This window comes from Ambystoma mexicanum, chromosome 1q, assembly GCF_040938575.1.
Source record: "Ambystoma mexicanum isolate Mex_15411 chromosome 1q, UKY_AmexF1_1, whole genome shotgun sequence".
Classification (NCBI taxonomy): domain Eukaryota; kingdom Metazoa; phylum Chordata; class Amphibia; order Caudata; family Ambystomatidae; genus Ambystoma; species Ambystoma mexicanum.
Window position 1 is genome coordinate 960714314 of NC_090922.1, and position 21025 is coordinate 960735338.

Sequence of the window (21025 nt, forward strand, 5' to 3'; positions counted from 1 at the left end):
GGCCTGAGAGTTCAGCATCAAACCAGGCCATGTTGTTGGTGCTGTGCCTGACATTACGTGCAGCAGAGGTTTGAGTGTTCCAGGTCTAGTGTATGGTTTGAGTATTGATAACAGGAAACGGCACATTGTTGTCATTTGCAAAAGCTTGTCTTGCCAGATTCCTCGCCTTATTTAAAAGGGTAGTACCTTGACGATGAGACAAAGCCTGTCCATTTCTCATGCTGGAGCACGAGTGCTAATAGGCCAATATTCCGAGTCCTACGTATTTGTTTACAGCAAGTGGTTGTGTATTCCCATACTAGTTTATGAGTTGTGATTTATACCTCATTTTAGTCCATTGTGTGAGCTGAACATGCTAGAGACCTCACCCGATCAGAGTGTAGTGCATACCAGGTAATGTCAAAGGGCATGCCCCAGTCATAGGTTCAGAACATAAGTGTTGCTAGTACCTTGGTATTGGAGTTCTGGTCATTCATTTTCAGGCAAGCATCACCGGATCAGAAAGCACAGTGCATACAGACAAGTTTAGGGTAGGCACAATACATGCATTGGCGCAGGAGTGCAACTAGACCATCAATCTGGATTCTGGGCATCCAGAGGCACAGGAAAAATGCTCTTCTGAACACCAGTGAAGACTTGCTTGCAAATCTTGACTCCAACTCTGTCCTCATTCTCCTCCGCCTTTGAAACGGTTGACCATTCTATCCTCATAACACAAAACTGATACCCTCGGCATCAAGGATCGGGCACTGCACTGGCTGACCTCTTTCCTCACTAACCGCCCTTCCCAGTTGCATGTGGGCCCTTTCTACTCTACCAACTCACTCCCTACCTGCAGCGTTCCCCAGGGCTCTATCCTATCACCATGGCTCTTCAATATCTATCTTGCCCCTCTGGCTCACCTGATCTCCTTCTCTCCTAATTTCCAGTGTTATGCTGATGACACTCTTCTTTCCTTCAAATGTCCCTCTACTACCTCCCCCCTCTCTCTCATCCCAGATTGTCCGACTGCCATCCAAACTTTGGTGTGTGGCTAACGAGCTCTGTCTCAATGGCAGTAAGACTGAGATCCTTCTTATAAGGACACCTGCACCCAGTTTCCCTCCTACCCTCTGGCCTCCCTCCTTGGACTCTCTACCCTCATCAACCTCCGAGGTGAAAAACCTTGGGGTAATTTTCGACTTCTCTCCTTCACCCATCATATGTTGGACCTTGCCAAGAAGGCCCACTAATAGCTTCACCTCCTTAGAGGCATTCTCCCGTTTCTCACATTCCCCCCGAAACTCAATTTCTCCAGAGCTCAGGTCCTCTCTAGGCAGGGTTACTGCAACAGCCTCTTCCTCAACCTTCCCCTTTCCTCCCTACGTCCCAGTCAGCTAATCCAGAATAGGGCTGTCAGCTAATCCAGAATAAGGCTGCAAGACTTATCCTTGGCCTCAAGCCCAGGCACAGTATCTCTCCAGACCTAAAATCAGTCCACTGGCTCCTGGTGGCCGTGCGGATCAAATTCAAGACCCTCTGCATCATCTGCAAGCCTTTCTGGGGCCTGGGACCATGCCATCTCCAACTTTCTCTCCCTAAATACTTCCCTGCTAGAGCCCTCAGAGCCTCCAATTTAAACTCTCTGCTTGTCAAGCGCTTCTCCAAACAGGGGGCAGATCTCTTTTCGGCTGGAGTCTCTTTGGAACAGCCTCCCTAGCCTGCTCCGACTTGAGCCGGACCTCCTTATGTTTTCCGGAAACATCTGAACTCTGCTTTTCTTTACCCCTTTCCCTCCCTTACCTGATAATCATCCCACTGAGACTAGCAGCCTGGTCCTTCATGAACCTCAAATATTACCAGGCCCTCCACCTAGTCGACACCGCACCCTCCCCCTTCAGCTATGCTCTTGTGGGCCCACTGCATGGCGGCTGTGCTGCCCCACCCTTGGGATGCCACTGCCCTAGGACTTAGCCAGTGGCCTCCCACCTTTGCGCCCCTTGGCAAGTTCCTCCCGGGCTCCCGCCAGCACTTGCGCTCCCTTTCTTTTCTAGACTCTTCACTTGAACACCCGAATGTCACAAGGTCTAGTAGGACCACAAGTGTATATTTACTCTTTTTGCCACCGCCATTTACTCCCCTTACTCCCTTCCCACATTTGCCTTCTGGAGCCTGGAAACACCATTTTGTTGTATAGGCGCATAACAAATGCTCAATAAATACATTACCCAACATGTAAGGGACCAACAGGTTCAGATTTTTACACGTAGTTACCGGCAACCTGGTTCTGTGCCAAGATCCACATGCACACTTTTTTTCAGAAAGCACTGGAACATTTTGGTCATGGTCAGCATGGGTCAAGAGCATTTCTCTTAGTCCGAGTAGGTACACTAAGTAACTACCTGCATGTCTAGTGAGATTTAAACTTTTGCGAGCCTGGAATCTCTAGACCAAAATCTACTCCAATGACTTTCCATCATAACTGCTTCCATTTCATTGCTACAAAACTGTTTCATTTTTGTCCATTCCCTCCTGAAGATCCTTTCCACTGCCCAGTTAAGAACGCTGCCTAATTTATTTATTTATTTTATTTATTTACATTTATAAAGCGCTCACACAGCCCGCAGGCATCGAGGCGCTGTTACAGGAATTGTTTGTTTTTCTTAGTTGCGTAATTGTGTTTTTTTTTTTGTCTTAGTTACGTATTTATAACGCGCTTAAACACCCGGAGGTTTCTAAGCGCGGACCCGGGGATCGAACCTGTTGCTGCTTCGTGTCGTCTTGCTTCCAAGACGCGCACGCTGCCGCTGAGCTATCCTCCCGGGAAGTTGCCATTCTTCTATTGTAACACCTCCTAACCATAACCTTGCACTGATCAATACATCATTCAAAGAAGGTTCCTTTGCACAAAACGTGCCATAGCAGCCACAACTGAAGCAGTCACCAGATCCTTCAGAATGTAACCATTCCACTATTGCCAAGATCGTCCATCCAACAGTTCCAACAACAGCTATGAAGAGAGCCATCTGCTGGATATGCAAATCCGCATTCTGAACCTCATGGAAAAGCCAGCCATTTTGGACATCAGCCAACCTTTCATCAAGGACCTCTAGATACTTGCATCCTCTTCATTAGAAGAGCAATGTAAGTGTAAATGATTTTGCTTCTTTTTGCACCATTTCCATCAAATCGAGCTTACAAAAGTAAAAGGGATATGACCTATGAGCTGTGCAAAGTAGACGTGGCAAACTAAAAAGACAAAAAGAAAAAGTGAATTCATTAAACTTCCAAAAAGAATCCTTGTTTTCGTTTTAAAGGATAACCATCCTATAGCGAGTAGACTTTTAGGATAATGATGTCCTGCAGCTTTCTTCAGACATGACAGACTGGTGTTGATTCATCCAAGAATACAAGTTAAATTACAAAACATATTATGAATTCTACTGCGCTTTGACGGAGTTGCCGTTCAGGTAGACATGTATGCTAAACACAGCAGCCATATAATCTAGCAAGTCAAAGTTGTGCTCATTAAACGAAAGGGGAAAGTAGGTTAATCAAAAGGCTATTAAAATGGGATGTAGGATGGTGTCCACCAAGCATGTATTTTTTTGGCAAACTAAAGTAGAGTAAAAACATTTCATATAATCTTCTACTTGTCTTTGTAGTATATCTATCTCGATCCTCTTCCAACATAATTTCTCTAATAATGTTTGAGGTTTGCCTGCTATTAAAAGGGTAAAAAAATGTGATTGTTGGCTAAAATACAGTTGAGCAGTCCTTAAAATGAAAGTAGGCTTTTAATTTCATGGGCCAATTTCTAGATTGGCTTAAAAAGGCTTGGCTTATCCACAAATAGTTGACCAATGTGATTTATTTAATGGTTAGGTTATCAAAGATTGCCAAGTATACAGCTCTTACAATTATGTTTACACCTTCACTGAAACGACTTGGAAGTAAGAAATACAAAATATATGTTGATGTTTGAACTAAATCCTTCAAACAATGGCGAAACAACCTCTTAAAGAAATTGCTAGAAAGTTTATTTTCTGGCCACTCAGAAAGTCCAAGAAAACATTTATGAAGGCTAAAATGTGTTCAGGTAAATGTCGCTTTATAAGTACATGTTTGTGAAACTTACGGTTACATACATTTTGCTGTTACAATGAAGTACATTTAGGGGCTGATTCATGGAATTTGTGCACCCAAAAACAGGCATATGTGCGCCATTATGCCCGCAAATCCCCGTTTAACAAATGGGGCTTTGCGGGCAGAATGGCGCACAAATCCCTGTTTTTCGGCGCACAAATTCCATGAATCAGCCCCCATGTCTCTTGACCTGGCTTTTATTAGTTTACGTTTATTTATTTATGTTTGCATTTGTAAAGCGTGCAAGCCCTTCGGCATCTGGAAGTCATTAACATTAGATTCCTGAGGAACACACGATTGTCAGTTCGGGCCATCTTGCATAATAAAGCCCTAAAATATTGATAAATACAGCCTGTATACTAATTAATGTAGGTTTTTTAAAGTGCGTTTTTTTCGTGATACTGACAGGCTGTGTAATCTTTGCAAAAGCTATACAATTTCTAGAGCACTGAAGACCAGCAATCTTCTCAAATTCGTATGTACGAAGCAGACATTTTTAAGAGCCCACCCTTGTTTTCCGACTAGTTCAAGAAATTTGGTGCATTTGCCCCTAAATAAATAATCTTTGCCAATCTCCCTAAGTATCCATTAGTGCTCTTCACAAATACAAAACCATGGGTACTTATCAGTTCTTCCCCACTCCCCCTTCTCATTCCAACCACTCCTGCGACCCCACATCCTACCAGTAAAGCCCTTCAAATGTCCATGCAATGCGCGTGGTTACTTCCCAGCTAGGTACATGCCTTATAATACCACACAAAAAACTGCAAACAACCAAATATTCCAATGCCAGGAGGACTATCTCTCAACTGCAGTTACAGCAGAACCATCTCAGTAGTGCAGTTGTCCGACATTAAAAGGACAAATTAGTAAAATATTATTAATTCGGAAAGCTCTGGCTACTTTTCGATTTCTACTAAAAGTATACACCCTCATGAAACGCCCTTTGTATCCATTTATCACCTGCCCACAAAGGAATGAAGGGGATTGTTGCCATACACAATTTACATTGCTTTCATATAGAATGTCTACTGAATTATATGAGTGACGTGTTACACATGTCAGCAGGTTATTCAAAATGCCATATGCAAGGCTTGATTTCTATCACTTGGAGAAACAGAATTAATCGAGCTTAGTTTAAAGGTATTTCCAATCTTTATAATCAATGCTAACCACTACCAGGTAAGAGTGGTCATATTCATAGAGGGATTAATTTCAGAAATGAAAAAGACTTCTGTCATGGTCACCTAGCAAGGCATAAATTAGTATTAAAAAAATTAGCAGGGTTTACCAATTAAAATTGTCTTGCCGTCTTGCTTAGCAAGCAAACGTATTTGATTAGCAATTCTTTTCCAATATTGTTGGTGTCACCAGAAGTTATTTGTACCCAAGACATAAAATAAGCAACAATACTGATTAAGGAAGACATTAGTGAGGTGAGTGTCTGTAAAATGTAAAGGGTGGCTATATTAAATTAATGGACACAAACAAATACATATGACAAAAAGGCTAAGAATAGTTTGTAGTTCAAGGCTCTGTGTAGAGTGAGTTGCACAGGGCAGTGTCCTTTATATATGTTTGACACATTATTTGTGTAAGGAGAACAGGTTTTATAAATCAAAAAGTACATAATGTTAAAGGAAAGTCAAAGCCTTCATAGGATAGTATTGTGACAGGGGAATTGTCAACTTCAGGATTGGTCAAGATGGCCCTGGTCTGTCATTGATTTCAACTGTTTCCAATTTAGCATTAATACAAGTTTTGGTGGAAGGCAGGGACGCTGACAGCCCTTGTTAGAATATAATAATAATATGCATCTTTCTTAGCCTCGAGCTAATCAGTTTTTCGCGATCAAAGTCCTGTTCTTTCAGTAATATTCAAAATGAAGTTGCATTTGTCAGTCATTGAGTAGAAACAAAATAGAAATGTGTTCATGGCTTCCTCCGTCACTCATTACAAGAAAAGGTGGGCCGCGGAGAGGGCATCTATCAGTCACCTGGCCTTCACCGATAAACCTAGGTTAAACAACATTTAAGGACAGGTCCTCCTATTCAGTAAAGGAAGTTACTGAAAAGTTCCAATGTTCCAATATGGCCGATTATCTTTTCTAAATGCTATGTAAACATTGACTGCACCAATCAGGGGTTAGTTACACATCGAGTCAGTGTTCAACCCTTCCACTTTATTGAAACGCATAAAAAAGTTATCTTTTTAAAGTTGTACAAATAGGGTGACTATTGTTGGAACGGAGAGCAAGTGGATTCTGTATTTAAGGTCTCAAGCATAAGTCACTGTCGGTGAACTGGCAGAAAGTGTCATTAAAGCAATAAGTAAAGTGGAAACTCACAATATAACATCTGTTGAATATTCAATTTGTTCTGCCTTCTGGGGATTAGGGCATTATTATGTATGTCGTCTGAACATATTTGTATTATCTCTTGCAAATTAATAACAATGACCTATGCTGATGTAGGCTTCATTGTATAAGAGGAGAAGCTGTGTACTAGTCATGCACTTCACCACTCTCCATGAAATACTGGTCGTGGATGAACCGCTCAAGTGCATGATATGCACAAAATAAATCTTACCTTCTGATTTTGAAACTCTGTCCAGATAATCTGTTTGAATAATAGCTTAGAAGTCTCACCCTGAAGCCCGAACCAGGTAGGCCAAAGTGCATAATTCCCAAGAAAGCAGTATTGATCGCTAGTCGCACTCTGATCCATCTATGGTGCCGATACTTTTTTGTTTTTAAAGGAAGCAGGCTTTGCGCAATTCATGCTTCCCTTTCAAAATACATGTGACTGATTGGAAATAAAGTTACTCACCATAGTGACTACCTTACCCCTAGTCCATAATGCCCTTTCCTCCATACTTGTGGGACATTACATCCTTCGGGACGGGACCAGAGCACTTTTGCCAAAAAACATCAAAAATGAAAATGTCCTATTTTTACACGGGGTACTACACGTGGCCGTAACCCCGCCCTCCTGAGCTCTGCCCCGTGCATCACCTTTCAGTCCTTTTCTATCACCAGGTCTGAGACCATTTAAGCAATAATAGAGGATACTTATTGGAGGGGACGTCAGGCGGGCATATAGAGGAAAGGGGACTATGGACTAGGAGTTGGTAGTCACCACGGTGAGTAACTTTGATATACTCCTACGTCCCATCCCCTTTCCTCCATACTTGCGGGAGATTCTAAAGTACTCCTTCACAGGTAATACGGGTGGAGGGAAACTCTTTACTGTAAAAGGTTCTTAAGAACAGCCTGGCCGATTGGGCATCGGCCCTGGAGCTCAGGTCCAAGCAGTAATGTTTACAAAAGGCTGATGGGGAAGCCCACGTAGAAGGCAAGAGCAGCCGCTTTGCCATGTACAAGATGGGCATGAATGCCCATAGGAGGTTGAAGGCCCTGAATGGTATACGATTTTGAAATACAAGAGGCAATCCATCGGGAAATAGTAGCCTTTGAAGCACATTTCCCTTTCAGGTCTCCGAATGTAACAGTTGAATTCAGACACCAGGCCGACAAGCTGAATGATTGTGGGGAGGGATGCCACATCTGCTGATCACACTGGTGAAGCAGGTCGGGAATCAATGGCAGTCTGATCGGAGGAAGAATAAAAAAGATGCTGAAGTTCCAAGAACCACCACCAAGAGCTATGAACAGGAGAGTGCAATTCGACATATTCCTGAGCTTGCAGAGTAACCGATGAATCGGAGGTAATGGCGGAAAGGCATAGGCTTTCATGTTGTGCCACGGAATATCGAGCGCTTCCCCTAGGGAGGAGACCCCGAGACTGTCCTGGATGCATAAAGAGGAAGTTTCTGGTTTGTAAAAGTCACAAAAAAAGTTCCACTTCTGGAGTGCCCCATTGGCAAAAAATGGCAGAGAGGTCCTCTGTTCAGTTCCCACTTGTAGCTGTCCGCTGTCTGTCGGCTGACTCGGTCTGCAGTCACATTGAAGTGACCCGGAATGTGTACTGCCAGTAGCCAAATGCTGTGCTGGATGGCCCATTTCTAAATCTTAATCGCAAGATCTACGAGAGGAGACGACTCGGTGCCACCCTGCTTGTTGATATAAAACAAAAATTTCCACAGAGATGTCCGTGCGGATGCAGACCACGGTTCGTGATGGACGGTTGAATAACTTAGCGCCAGAAATACAGCCAGGAGTTCCAAATAATTTATATGAAACTGCCTGTCCTGCAGTGTCCACAGATCGTAAACCTGGAGATGATCCAACGTCATGCCCCACCCCAGAAGGGAGGAGTCAGTGGTAATCGTCACTTGTGGGCAGGGCTCCTGGAAGGAGGCCCCTACAGAAAGATTGTTGCTCGAAGACCACCATAGCAGATCCGTCGTCATGAAGGATGGAACTGAGATCATGTTGGAATCCGAGTTCAAAGCATGACACCAATAGCTCCAAAGAGCCAGCTGAGTACCCCTCATTTTCAGACATGCAAGAGGAAAAGCAAGTACACACAAAGCCATGAGGCCCAGAAGTCTTTGAAACCACCAAGCCGTCAATTGCGCTGACTTGAGAAAAAGCGGACATGTGGTGGATAGATCCACAATCCTGTCCGCCGTTAGCTACACCCTGGAATGGATCGTATTTCAACGGAAAGCCAGGAAAATCAGGTTTTAGGAGACCGTCATGGAAGATTCAGCCAATTCACCGACAGCCCAAGGTGGACAGGAGCTGGAGGAGAGACTGGCGATTGTATAATGCCGTCTGTGGAGAAGGAGCTGCGATGACTGACATCTTCGTAAAGACATATGGCACCGAGCTGGGACCAAACAGGAGCACACAGAACTGGAAATGTTCTACTCCCAGGGAGAACAGCAGATATTTATGATGCGGTTTCCAAATCAGGATGTGCATAGAAGCGTCCTGAAGGTACACTACACTGAGCCAGTCGCCCTTCTGAAGAGAGGACTTTATTTGGCAGGGCGTGATCATCTTAAATTTCTCTTGGGGAAGAGAAAGATGGAACTGGGAAAGATCAAGGATAGTGCACAGGCCAGTATGGTTGGGTTTGGGCACTGAAGAACAGGTTCCACCGCTCTTGAGGTCCAGAGGTTTCTGTACCTCGGCTCTGAGGGAGGGCATCCCGAAATGTTGGACGGGCGGGGCAAGCAAAAGCCCGTCCAAGCAATTGACAAAACCCACCGGTCTTCGGTGATGGTCTGCCATGCCTCCAGATGAGACGTGATTCGTCCTCCCACCAGAGTCCAGTGCGACCGACAAAAAATATTTTGGTGATTAGCCGTCATAGATATGGAATACGTCAGAGGACCCTGTTGTTGCTGCTTTCGGCGAGTACCGCCCGCAGGTTCATCAGTCCGGCATGCACGATGATCCTGAAAGCCCCTGAACTCAGAGAAGGACCGAGTCTGGGACCCCGACCTCTGAGTATAAGGGGCCTTCGCTGGAGCTTTTGCAAATCCTGATAAAGATTTGGCGGTTTGGGTACTGGCTTTGGTCTTTGTGAGCCCCTCATCGGTAGAAGACTCAAGCAATTCCTTGCCGTCAAAAGGCAGGTCCAGAACTTTATCCTGCACTTCCTTATAAAACTGTGTGAAGCAGCACCTGGCGAGAAGTGTCCACCCCTACCATAAGGGCACGAGCTGAGGTATCCAGGTGGTGTGACGCAGCTTCGAGTAGATCCTGGGCCAGTACTCTGGCATCCGACAACCTGGCTTTAAAGTCCTCTAGTCTATCCACAGGAATGCACTCCTGGAAATCGGCCAACTCTTTCCACAGCATCTGATTGGCTGCTACCAGGATGAGCCCGGTGTCCGCTTGACCAAGCTGGAGCACCGAATTGGCAAAAACCTTCTTGACCAAGGAGTACAAGTTTATCCTCCCTGGATAGGATTTGAGCTGCTGCCGTTGAAGATGCAGCTGCCGGTTTGGACTGGAGGGTGGCCGCAGCCACCGCCGTAGTGGATGGGAGCGGACAAGCCGATAAGGCTATCTCCTCAAAGGTGTGAAGCTTGTATTGAGCATCAATTCTCTTGTTGATGTGGAGCCCAGTGGGGGGTTTATCCCAGACTTTACGGTCCTCGGCCAAGACGTCCTTCTGGAGGAACAGGCCAGTACGCTTTTGAGATGACAAGGTAAAGGCTCCCAAAAGCACCCCCTCCTGCGGAGTGGGGGCCTCAGGTACTGGAATGTCAAGGAGGGCCGGGCCATCATATCCAGGACCCGGTCATGAAATACTCTCACCAAGTGGGGCTGCTCATTGCTGTCCTGATCCGCTTGCAGCTCCTCCAACAAGACAGGAGCAGAAGACTGGTCCAGCACACATACCGCCTCAGGTTTTAAAGAATTGTCAGAGTCCGCCAGTGTCTTCTCTATAGGAGACAACGGGGGTAAGGGAGGAAGAGGAGGTACAGAAGGAAGAGGTGGAGGGAGTGGCACCACCGGAACCTGCATTGGAACAGCTGGGGCTGAAGGAGGGGCAGGAGGCTCAGGGTACACTTCCCTGAAAAGACGCTTGAAATACACCTTCATAGGGTCAGAGTGCATGAGCCTCTGAAATTTCCCAAAGAACTCAGCCGAAGGCTTTGGCATAGGTACAGGAAGAGACTGCTCATCAGGGGCATACCCCCATGAACGCAAGGACTGTTGCCATGAAGGCCCACCGCCGGCCAGGTCCATGTAAACCAGTGGAGCGTTAGCAGGAGGTAGCGAGACCGTATACGGCAGCGGTGTCCGAAAACTTCAGTCAACTGACGGAACAGATCTGTTGTTAACTTGATGTGGAAAAGACTGCTCAGCCCCAAAAGGTGCTCCCAGCACCAGACGGTGTGAATGTCGGCGTAAGGCAAGTATCCAAAATGGCCACTGTAGACCATGGAGTTTGGGTCACCATTTTGTCGACACCTGAACAGAACTGCGACACATGTGGAGATGAGGCCTTTGTCTCCTCAGGAGGTCAGGAGACTTCAACAACACCTTAGCCTGGACACAAGGATCGATCGAGCTGGTACTGGGTGGTCTCGGATGTTTACTGGACATCTTAGAACCCGTCACAAAAACATAGCCTCCCGAGGAGGAACCTCGGCAACGCTGGTAGTGGAGGGGTAATGGTCAGTAACCACCCTCTTTGCTCCTCAACAACCTTGAGCGTGGGGCGGTTGGGAAATATACCTCACCGACAAGACCTTCAAAGAGGGTCTCTCGGGTCTGTCGGTGCTGACCTTAGCCTCAATAAGAGGAATCTCTGGGTTTAACCCGGTACGTAAAGCTCCCTCTAGAGAGGCCTCGAGCCGAGACTCGGTATGGAAAGCTCCAGAAACTGAGACATCGGGGCGTTCCCCCGGTGACAGCATGGAAAGCTCCAGAAATGGAGACTTCAGGGAAAACCCTGGTATCCAGAGCTACAGACGAACTGGGCTTAATCTTAGCCCACAACTGGGGAACTTCGGAACGATGTCCGGTATTGGCAGGTCCACGGTGTGAACCCTCAGAATACTCTGGTACGTCCATTAGGCCCTTATGACACCTCAGGGGAAACCCTGTTGACAGAGCTACATGAGCCCCTCCTGGACCTGGAAGATCACGGAAAGGAGTCCTCTGGCCGGGGCGCCCTAAGAAGTAGTGGTTCTTCTTTTAGTCAATGAAAAGCTGGAAATGAGGTGGAGGAACGTGCTGAAATACCTCCTCGCACCGAACAAGACTACGCTGGAGTGCCCGAACAGAGAGGGAGTCGCAGTAGAAACACGAATCCCAACGATGTTCCGGGCCAAGGCACTCCAAGCGAAGAGTGGGGATCCGCCCTAGCAAAGTGACGTTGGCAGGACGAACATGACACAAATCCCAGGCACTCCAGCATAGACAGAGGACTAAGCGACCAAGGAACCGGAGCCAGAAGAAAGGACAACAGGAACACAAATAAAAATTCCCAGTGATGCAAGTGCGTCGAGCCCCGACCATGCAGAGAAGGACTGAAGGGCGATGCACGGGGCAGAGCTCAGGAGGGCGGGGATACTGCCACGTGCGGGACCCCGCGTAAAAATAGGCCACATTTTCATTTTTTATGCTTTTTGACAAAAGTGGTTCCGTCCCGTCAGACAGAATGTTCCACAAGTATGGAGGAAAGGGGATGGGACGTAGGAGTATAGCTATTTCAGGGACCCGCGGGTGGCACTGGGCAGGGGGTTTTAGGTGTGGCACTCCAATGGAGACTGACTGGTGCACTCCCTCCAAGGACAAGGTGAAGGCTGGGTAGAGGCAAAGCTGGCAGGTATGAAATTTAGGTAACTACTTGAAATTCTGCTTGCACGCCCTGGCTCCAAACTAGCCAGCTCTCTCCTGCAGGTGCAAATATATTATGCAGAGGAAAGCGTGCTTGGGAGGCAAACTACAGTGTACAGTATTACAGCGGATCAGATCTGTATATGTACAAACTGGATGGAACACTTGATCACGACTTCACATAGCATCTAGTTAGCTTTGTGCAATCATTAGCTAAAATAAAGTAAGATAGAGCAGAGTGGATGACATAAGCAGACAGAGAACTGGGCAAAATAGATAAAATAGTGTACTTTGTAAACAACTCACTTTCAGGGTAGCTGGTAGAAACGGGTGGACAATGGCAATGAGTTTGTGATCAGCTCATGGGTTGAGCACCAGTTGCAAAGATGTATGCAACCAGCAGGTTGCAGAACTAGGTTTGTCATTAAAAGCATTTGGGCGGGTCATGTACATTTTCAAAAGTGATGCACCTTGCCCGACAAAATGAAATACACAAACGTTACTGAAAAACATGGAAACAATGCAGTATTTCACAGTAGCAGTACTGTCATTATGTTTCATGAAACACCTTACTTTGAGGAATGCAGTTGCAGGGCTGTCCTTTAAAAAATAAATACATACTGGTCTTTGCCAAATAGGATATCGTTAACTTAATAAAAAGTAACCATCCCAATTATTTCGGGCTTGTAAGCATTTGAAAAAAGAAATATGTTCTCGGCTAGCACTCCCATACATGATTTTGGTACTTTTAAGAGTGAAGTTGATTATTACTGCACTCTCTCCCCATTAGCCCCAACAAACCTGCAGTGAACAGAGACAAGAAAGTGAAGAGCCGTGAGGGTGAACAGCCATGAGAGGTATGCAGGGCTAGCTGTGCTTTCACTGAATAGGGGAATTTAAATAGCCAGCTGTGCTACACAAGTGTCAGTTTAATTAGCAAACCTAAAGAATTGTATAGAAAATTGCTATGCAACACTGCTTAGGTTATGCCTTCCTGAGTACATACACATTTCCAATCATACAAACATTCCCACCGTATTTGCATCTTCAGAGGCCATATTCTCCCCCTAGACTTGGCGGCTCTAACAATAATTGGCTAGGGTACGCCAATTACCTTGTCACATTAGATGGTACACCAAAGGACTTGCAGGAACAACTGCGAAAACTCTGAATATGTCAAAGGTAATGGCCTCCAAATAAATACTAGTAAAACAAAGACCATTAAAAACAAAGACCATATATTCAGCAGTTTCAGAGATATGAAGCATTGAGATCGAAGTGGAAGCAGATGAGACAGGGTATTACTAATGCTGGCTTATCCTTCTGGTTGGCCGATCACTTTAATGACCATTATAAACGAGAACCCTTATCCAAAACATCTAAAAAACGTAGCCCTCCTAGAAGAGAGGCCCTAAATGTAGTCTGCTAAACTGTGTTTGCCAATGCCTTTCTTATACATACGATTAACTTGGATTCCTTCATTTTAGTTGAAAATCTGTATCGAGTTCCCTCAAAATGAACATGTGATCCCAACGTTTTGAATTGAAAATGACATCTGCCAAAAACGACTGCAAGCATCAGACTGACTACTCTTGATCCATGTATAAACACCTTTAAAGTAAGGCATGCACAACATTGGAGAGCCAATTTGTCACTAGCATGTTGGTGATGTGGGAAATGGGTATAACAAAACTCGTTGTCACTTAAAAAAAAAGTGTCCTAGTTTAAAAACCAATGACTCACAGTTGTATCACCAGGGTCTAGTCTATTAATGCTGTGCATGCACAATGATACAGAAGGGTATACACATTGGTTCTGTTTTCTGTACTCCAGCAGTGGAAAGCTAATGAAATTTGTACTTACTGTATGGAACACATTCGTACTGAACTTCAAGGTATTTGTATGTTCCAGGACAAGGATCGGGAAACACATCGGACCCAGTCACGACAACACATTGTGTTCGGTTGTTGCACCTGTTCATAAAATTTAAAAAATGAGGATGATTTGTTATCTTTCCTTGCATGCTGCAAGTTTATACAGTGTTAAATGAGCATTTGCCTGGCAAAGGTAACAAATAGTTTATTTTCCATTAGCCAATGAACAACATGAGATTGCACTAGTGCACTGGACATACTATACGCCGAGCATCCAAAAAAAACAAAACAAAACATAAATTTTAAAAAAAAAAACTCAGTTTGAAAGGCATTTTGCCATCCAATTCTACACAAAGTTTATTTTATTTAAAATCAATTGTTTCTCATGTACGCATATTCACTGTTCAGAAAACTGCACACTACAATCCATATATGAAAGGACAGCATTAACAGGGTAGACCAGTAAGCCCCAAGAACAGTTGCAAATACTACAAAACTGTAAAAAAGAAATCAAGTCAATGTATGCCATGCAAAATGAACTATTCCTATATTCAAAGCAGAAGAGATCAGTTGAATGCTAAGGTCTGAATGCCATTAACCTTTACAGCTGCAGCTATTATGCATATTGCAGGGGCACCAATAAAAGAATTTAAACATTGATGACAAATGAAACTAACGATCTCTCAAATGTGTTAGCCTTCTCACTACAACACCAGTCTCAGAATATCAAAGAGGCAAACAGGCTGGATTCTCAAAAAAGCTTTGCCTAGAATAGATGCCCACAGCTAGGATCATTTTTAAATATGTTCCACTTGTATTGGAAATGGTCAGTGTTTCTGATATAATGTACCGCAATTAGGTCCCCATCTCAGACAGAAATTAAAGTTAATAGGGTATGCTGTGGAGCAGCTGCACAAGATAGCGGGATTCTAACGAGGCTCTGTGTCTCAATGGCCGCTGCTTGAAGTAAAGACTCACTCCACATGCCCAGCGTTACTAATATAATATGGTGGCTGTGGACAACCCTGGGGCTGAACTGTGAGTCTTGGTTCGGCACCCTCCGGCACTGTAGCCTGCTGACTGAAGCACGGCCTGTGGCGAGAATGAGAGCTGCCTCCCACTCTGGAGGTGCTGCGACTGCGTAGAAGAGGGGCTAAAAAACACCTCTTGATGCACTGGTTGGGCGCATCCTTTGCGGGCGCTGGAAAATCTGCACAGCAAAAGGCAGCCTCCACTGACCAGCATTGAAGGCTCGAGCGAGGCTCCTGCTCAGACACTGATGGGTGGAGGAGTGGTTCAGCCCGAAGCTGCTATTGCAGATGTGCCCTGGGGGAGCCGGAGGCACAGACCATGGAGTGCCAGCTAAGTTTGGCATTAGCTTTCCATGCTGTGGGTCTCCTGCTGCTCTGCTATGGTATGGTGGCACAGTACGTTCCCCTCATTAATCTTCCCACATGTCTACACATGCCTTTAGTCCTTCCCAACAGCTTGGATATTGGTCCTCACAGACGTACTGCCCTTGTACTGCAGCCTCCTCATCACCCTACTAGCTCACGCTGTGATAGCCTTCTTGGGGCTTGTGACCTACATGTACTTCTGAGCTGGGGAGTGTGGTAGACGGAGGGCACCGTGTCAGAACTGGACGATATGATGAAAGGTACTGGAAGATGCAGGGCAGTGCAAAGAAATTGCTGCAACAGTGCCTAAACTGGAAGGCGGGTTGCTGCAGGACCGTGTGACGAGAGTGGAATGAGCGCACAGATGGTGAGTCTGTGCGCTATCGGAAAATACTCGCCTCCTGTTGAGACTGATTTTCTATACTCTGGCCTGGTGGACAGATGTACAGAAGGCCAACCTATATTGTGACAGGAACAACTCTTGGGAGCTGTAGCCAAACCAGTTCAGGTAGCAGTGACAGGCAATCTTGGCCAAGATCTTCAGAGGTGGTGTGCTTGTAAAGGGTCCACAATGAGGGCACAATGGGAATCACAAATTACACAGGATGTATTATTGGACAAAACACACTATGAAAAATAAATACTAGCAAGTAGAGTGATCACAAAACACTAATAAACAATCGATACATATGACAATGCATTACTTACCGTAAAAGCATTTCTGATGATTGTATCTGCTTAGATTCACATGCTGTGCATAGGTCCGACATCCAGTGGTCACTGCGGAGTATTGCATTTTGTTTTTCGTAGTCGAAAAGGGACGTCGACCAGGCGTGTCTGAAATACTATCCCTATAGTGTCTTGTGTTGTACCCACAATCCCTCACGCGTCGAGGTCCCTCTGTTTGTATTTTTCTGCCCTGATGGAGCCTTCTAGACGTGAGTGAGTACAGAAAAGAGAGATATAAAAGGAAGTCTATGTTCCTTCCATCCGAGCGGGGAGGAAGGGTGGGCGCATGTAAATCTAAGCAGATACAATCATCAGAAATGCTTTTACGGCAAGTAATGCATTGTCTTCTGATGCTTGTTAATCTGCTTAGAATCACATGCTGTGCATAGACTAGCGAGCAGTACCCGGAGTTGGCGGTGGGTTATGAGAAGGAACAGTAGAGAAAAGATGTCTTAGTACTGCCTGACCCACCTGGGAGTCAGATCTCGAGTGTGCATCTAGACAGTAGTGTTTTGTAAAGGTGTGCACAGAACTCCAGGTAGCCGCTTTGCAGATGGACTCAAGGGGAACATTTGCAATGAATGCTATGGACGCCCCCGTGCCTCGAGTAGAGTGTGCTCTAGGCTTAAGGGGCAGTTCTCTCTTAGCAAGAGTATAGCAGAGAGTGATGCATTGAACAATCCATCTAGAAATAGTGGACTTTGAAACTGCATCTCCTTCTCTTCCTGCTGCCACCGAGACGAAGAACTGATTAGTCTTCCTCAGTGGTCTGGTTCTTTCCATGTAGAACATGACCGCTCTGCGCACATCTAGTGTGTGCAGAGTTTTTTCTCCCAAGTTGGAAGAATTTTGAAAGAACGTTGGCAGTTCTATAGACTGGTTTACGTGGAATTTCGATATGAACTTCGGAGCAAACCTTGGGTGCGTGCGTAGAACCACCTTATCTCTGTGAACTGTAACGAAGGGGTCTAGAACAGAAAGAGCCTGTAGTTCACTTACCCTCCTGATGGAGGTGATAGCTATTAAAAAAGCAGTCTTAAGAGTGAGGTCTTTAAGAGATGCTTTGTGCATGGGTTCGAAAGGTGAGCCCATGAGTCTGGTAAGTAACACGTTAAGGTCCCATCCGGGAGCTGGGTCAGCTATCGGGGGGTGTATTCTCTTTATTCCCTCCATGAAGGCCTTTATAACAGGGATCTTCCACCACGACACCTTGAGTTGGGAAGTGGTGTATGCAGAAAGTGCCGCCAGGTGGACTTTAATGGAATTGAACACTAGACCTGAATCCAACAAGTGGGTCAGGTATAGAACAATATGTGTGGGAGAGCAGTCAATTGGGTTGATGCCTTCCCCTCTGCACCAGATGACAAATCTCCTCCACTTGCTAGAGTAGCAGTGGCGAGTGTTAGGTTTTCTGGCTTCCCTGAGAATGTCCATACATCTCTGCGGGAGCAGTAGATGTCCGAATTCTATGATCTCAGGAGCCAAGCTGCTAAATTCATGTTCTGGGGGCATGGATGCAGAGTCCTGCCCTTGTTTTGTGACAGCATGTTGTACGGGCAGGGGAGTTTCACTGGGGGAGATAGAGACATCTCTATCAAGTGAGCGAACCATGGCTGTCGGGCCCACATTGAGGCCACCAGTATCATGGTTACTTGTTCCTGGTGCATCTTGTGCACCACCTTGTTGAGAAGGGGAGTCGGGGGAAAAGCGTAAACAAATTTCCCTGACCATTGCATCGACAGACCGTTCCCCTTGGATTGGTTCTGGAGGTACCTGGAGGCGTAACTGGGGCATTGTGAGTTCTCCAGGGTTGCGAATAAGTCTATTTCTGGGAATCCCCATTGTGTGAAGACGTCGAAGACGATGTCTTCGTGCAGTCGCCATTCGTACTCTTCGGGCAGGGGGAAATCTCTGCCGAGTTTGTCTGCCAGCAGATTGAGTTCCCCTGGTACATGTTCTGACAGTAGGAACATATTTTGTTTGAGAGCCCACTTCCATATATTTTGGGCCAGTTTGGACAGTCCTGGAGAGTGGGTGCCCCCCTGCTTGTTGATGTAGTACATGGCTGTGGTGCTGTCTGTAAGGACCAACACAGTTTTGCCTTGTAGGTGTTCCTGGAAGGCTTTTAGCGCCTTGAACACAGCTAGTAGCTCCAGTAGATTTATGCGTTTGGATGCTACGTTCTGAGTCCACACTCCGTGAGCAGTCTGATGGGATAGGTGAGCCCCCCATCCTGTTAGGGATGCGTCTGTGGTTAGAGTGGCTTCCGCCGCGGGTGTGGCAAAGGGTTTCCCTTTTTCCAGGTTTTCCTTTGTCCACCATCGTAGCGAGAGAACCAAGGCCTGCGAGACCACCACTGGATCATCCCATAATCCGCTGGCCTGACACCACTGGCTGTTGAGCCACTCTTGCATAGGGCGCATGCGCAGGCGCGCGTGAGGTACCAAATTAATACACAACGCCATCATGCCTAGCAAGCGCATTGCTTTGCGTACCGTCACCTCTCGACCGGCCACATATTGAGGGATCTGAAACAGCATGTTTTGGACCCTCTCGTTGGAGGGGAAGACGAGGCCGTCCTTTGTTTGAATTAGAGCCCCTAGGAATTGTTTGATTTGGCTGGGGTCTAGGCTGGACTTCTTTTCGTTGATGGAGAAGCCCAACTGGAACAAAAGGTCTACAGTCTTTTGGGTATTGGAGAAGCATGTTTCGTAAGAATCCCCTGTTATGAGCCAGTCGTCGAGGTAAGGGTAAACTGGGATGGACAACCTGCGCAGGTGGGCCGCTGCCACTGCCAGTACCTTCGTGAATACCCTTGGTGCTGATGCTATGCCGAAGGGTAGCACTCTGAACTGATAGTGTTTGCCCTCTATCATAAACCTGAGGTATCTTCTGTGCGCTGGCAACATTAAAATATGAAAGTATGCATCTTTCATGTCCAATATTGTCATGTAATCTCCCTGTGATAGCAGTGGGATCACTTCCTGTAAGGTCACCATACGAAACTTCTGGGGTTTGATAAACCTGTTCGCTGGGCGCAGATCTAATACAGGGCGCATGGTTAGATCCTTTTTGGGTACAAGGAAGTACACTGAATAAATACCTTCCGTTACCTGAGATAGAGGCACGACCTCTATGGCTCCTTTTTCCAGCAGTTGTTGTACTTCTTGGAGAAGGATGGCAAGGTGTTCCGGTGGCATGCGTCGTCCCCTCGGGGGTCTGTATGTTGGGGAACTGTTGAATTCGATGCAGTATCCGTGGCCTAGGCCGGAAAGTACCCAGCAGTCTGACGTTATTCCCTCCCATGCTGGAAGAAAGGATGTCATCCGGCCCCCGACCGGTGTTGCATGGGAGGGGACGCGAATCTTCGCGTCACTTGGTGTTGTTGCGGGCTTGGGAGCCTCTGGGGGTGGACCCCCGCCCTCTCCCTTTGCCCCTGCGCTGTCCTCTTTGGCTGTACTGACCACTATTGGTCTGGTAACTGGTGGTAGGGTACTGTTGCTGCTGATTCTGCTTTTGGCGTTGGCCACGAAAAAAGCGTGTGTTGCCATAGCCGCGTCTGGTAGTGGGCTTAGAGATCTGGTCAAGAGTTTTGATAGTATCAAACTCTTTTTTAGCCATTTCCAGAGCCTCATCCACCGCCTTCCCGAAGAGGTTTGAGTCTTCAACAGGTTTATTTATTAAAGACGCCTGTGTCTCCGGTTTGAACCCTGAGTTGCGCAGCCATACATGGCGTTTTAGGAGTATTCCCTGAACCAGGGAACGTCCCGCTGTCTCAGCAGCATCCAGAGAGTTCTTTACAATACTCTGGTTGACCTGGGTTCCTTCGCCAATAGTTGAAAGCAGGCGTGTACGTAGTGGTTCCGGCGCTTCTTCGGCATCCTTGCGCAGTTTGGCCCACTGCGCGTCCGCGTAGCTAGCTAGCAAAGAATTGTTGTTCGCAATTCTTGCCGAAAAGGCAGCCGAGGATGTGACTCTTTTAGCAAGGGCATATAACCTCTTGCCCTCCTTGTCAGGTGGTGCCTCACTGGTGGACAGCGGCACCCCTGCCCTCTTCCTTGCATTAGTTACTACAAGGGAATCCGGAATGGAATGTCCCCTGATGTACAGCGGATCTGAGGGGGAAGGAGTGAAAAGTTTTTCAATCCTTGGATTAACTCCTCTGATTAGTGCGGGTGTGGATAGCGAAGGGATGATTCTTCTCTTCACTGAAGCGAGGAGGGGAATGGTCTGGCTGACTGGGGGTTTCTCCTTAATTACTCTTTCCACAAAGTCTATTTCCGGAGAGATCTCCCCAGTGTCCAGTTCGAAATGTGCTGCTGCTCTGCGCAACAGGGCATTGAATGTGGGCTGATCGTCAATGGGAGACGTGTTTCTAACAGGTGAATTGTCAGGAGGATTTAGGTTCAGGACATCAGTGTCCGAATATCCTGATGGGGATTGCCAGGGATGAGAAGGTCCTTCTTCTGGATTTTCTCCGAAGCCTTCTCCTACCATGTCTGGGCTGTCTTCCAGACCTTCCTCTCGGTTCTGTCCTTCATTGTCCACAAAATCATCCTCCTCTTCTAAGTATTGTTCCTCACCAGTGAGGTCATACACATTATGGAAGTCTAAGGCTGTGTCCTGCCTCG

At 46.3% G+C, this 21025-nt stretch overlaps 1 protein-coding gene across 23 annotated transcripts in view; it reads right to left on the minus strand.

Annotated features, from left to right (window-relative positions):
- The window catches only part of ADGRL2 (adhesion G protein-coupled receptor L2), a 401410-nt gene that overhangs the window by 201090 nt on the left and 179295 nt on the right, over positions 1–21025 (minus strand). For all 23 annotated transcript variants that reach the window (XR_011287781.1, XM_069641616.1, XM_069641615.1 and 20 more), the window contains exon 4: positions 14258–14367. Coding sequence is in view for 22 of the 23 variants with exons in the window: in XM_069641616.1 (XP_069497717.1) it covers positions 14258–14367 (110 nt within the window). In the remaining variant the exon portion in view is untranslated. The remainder of the gene's footprint in view (positions 1–14257; positions 14368–21025) is intronic.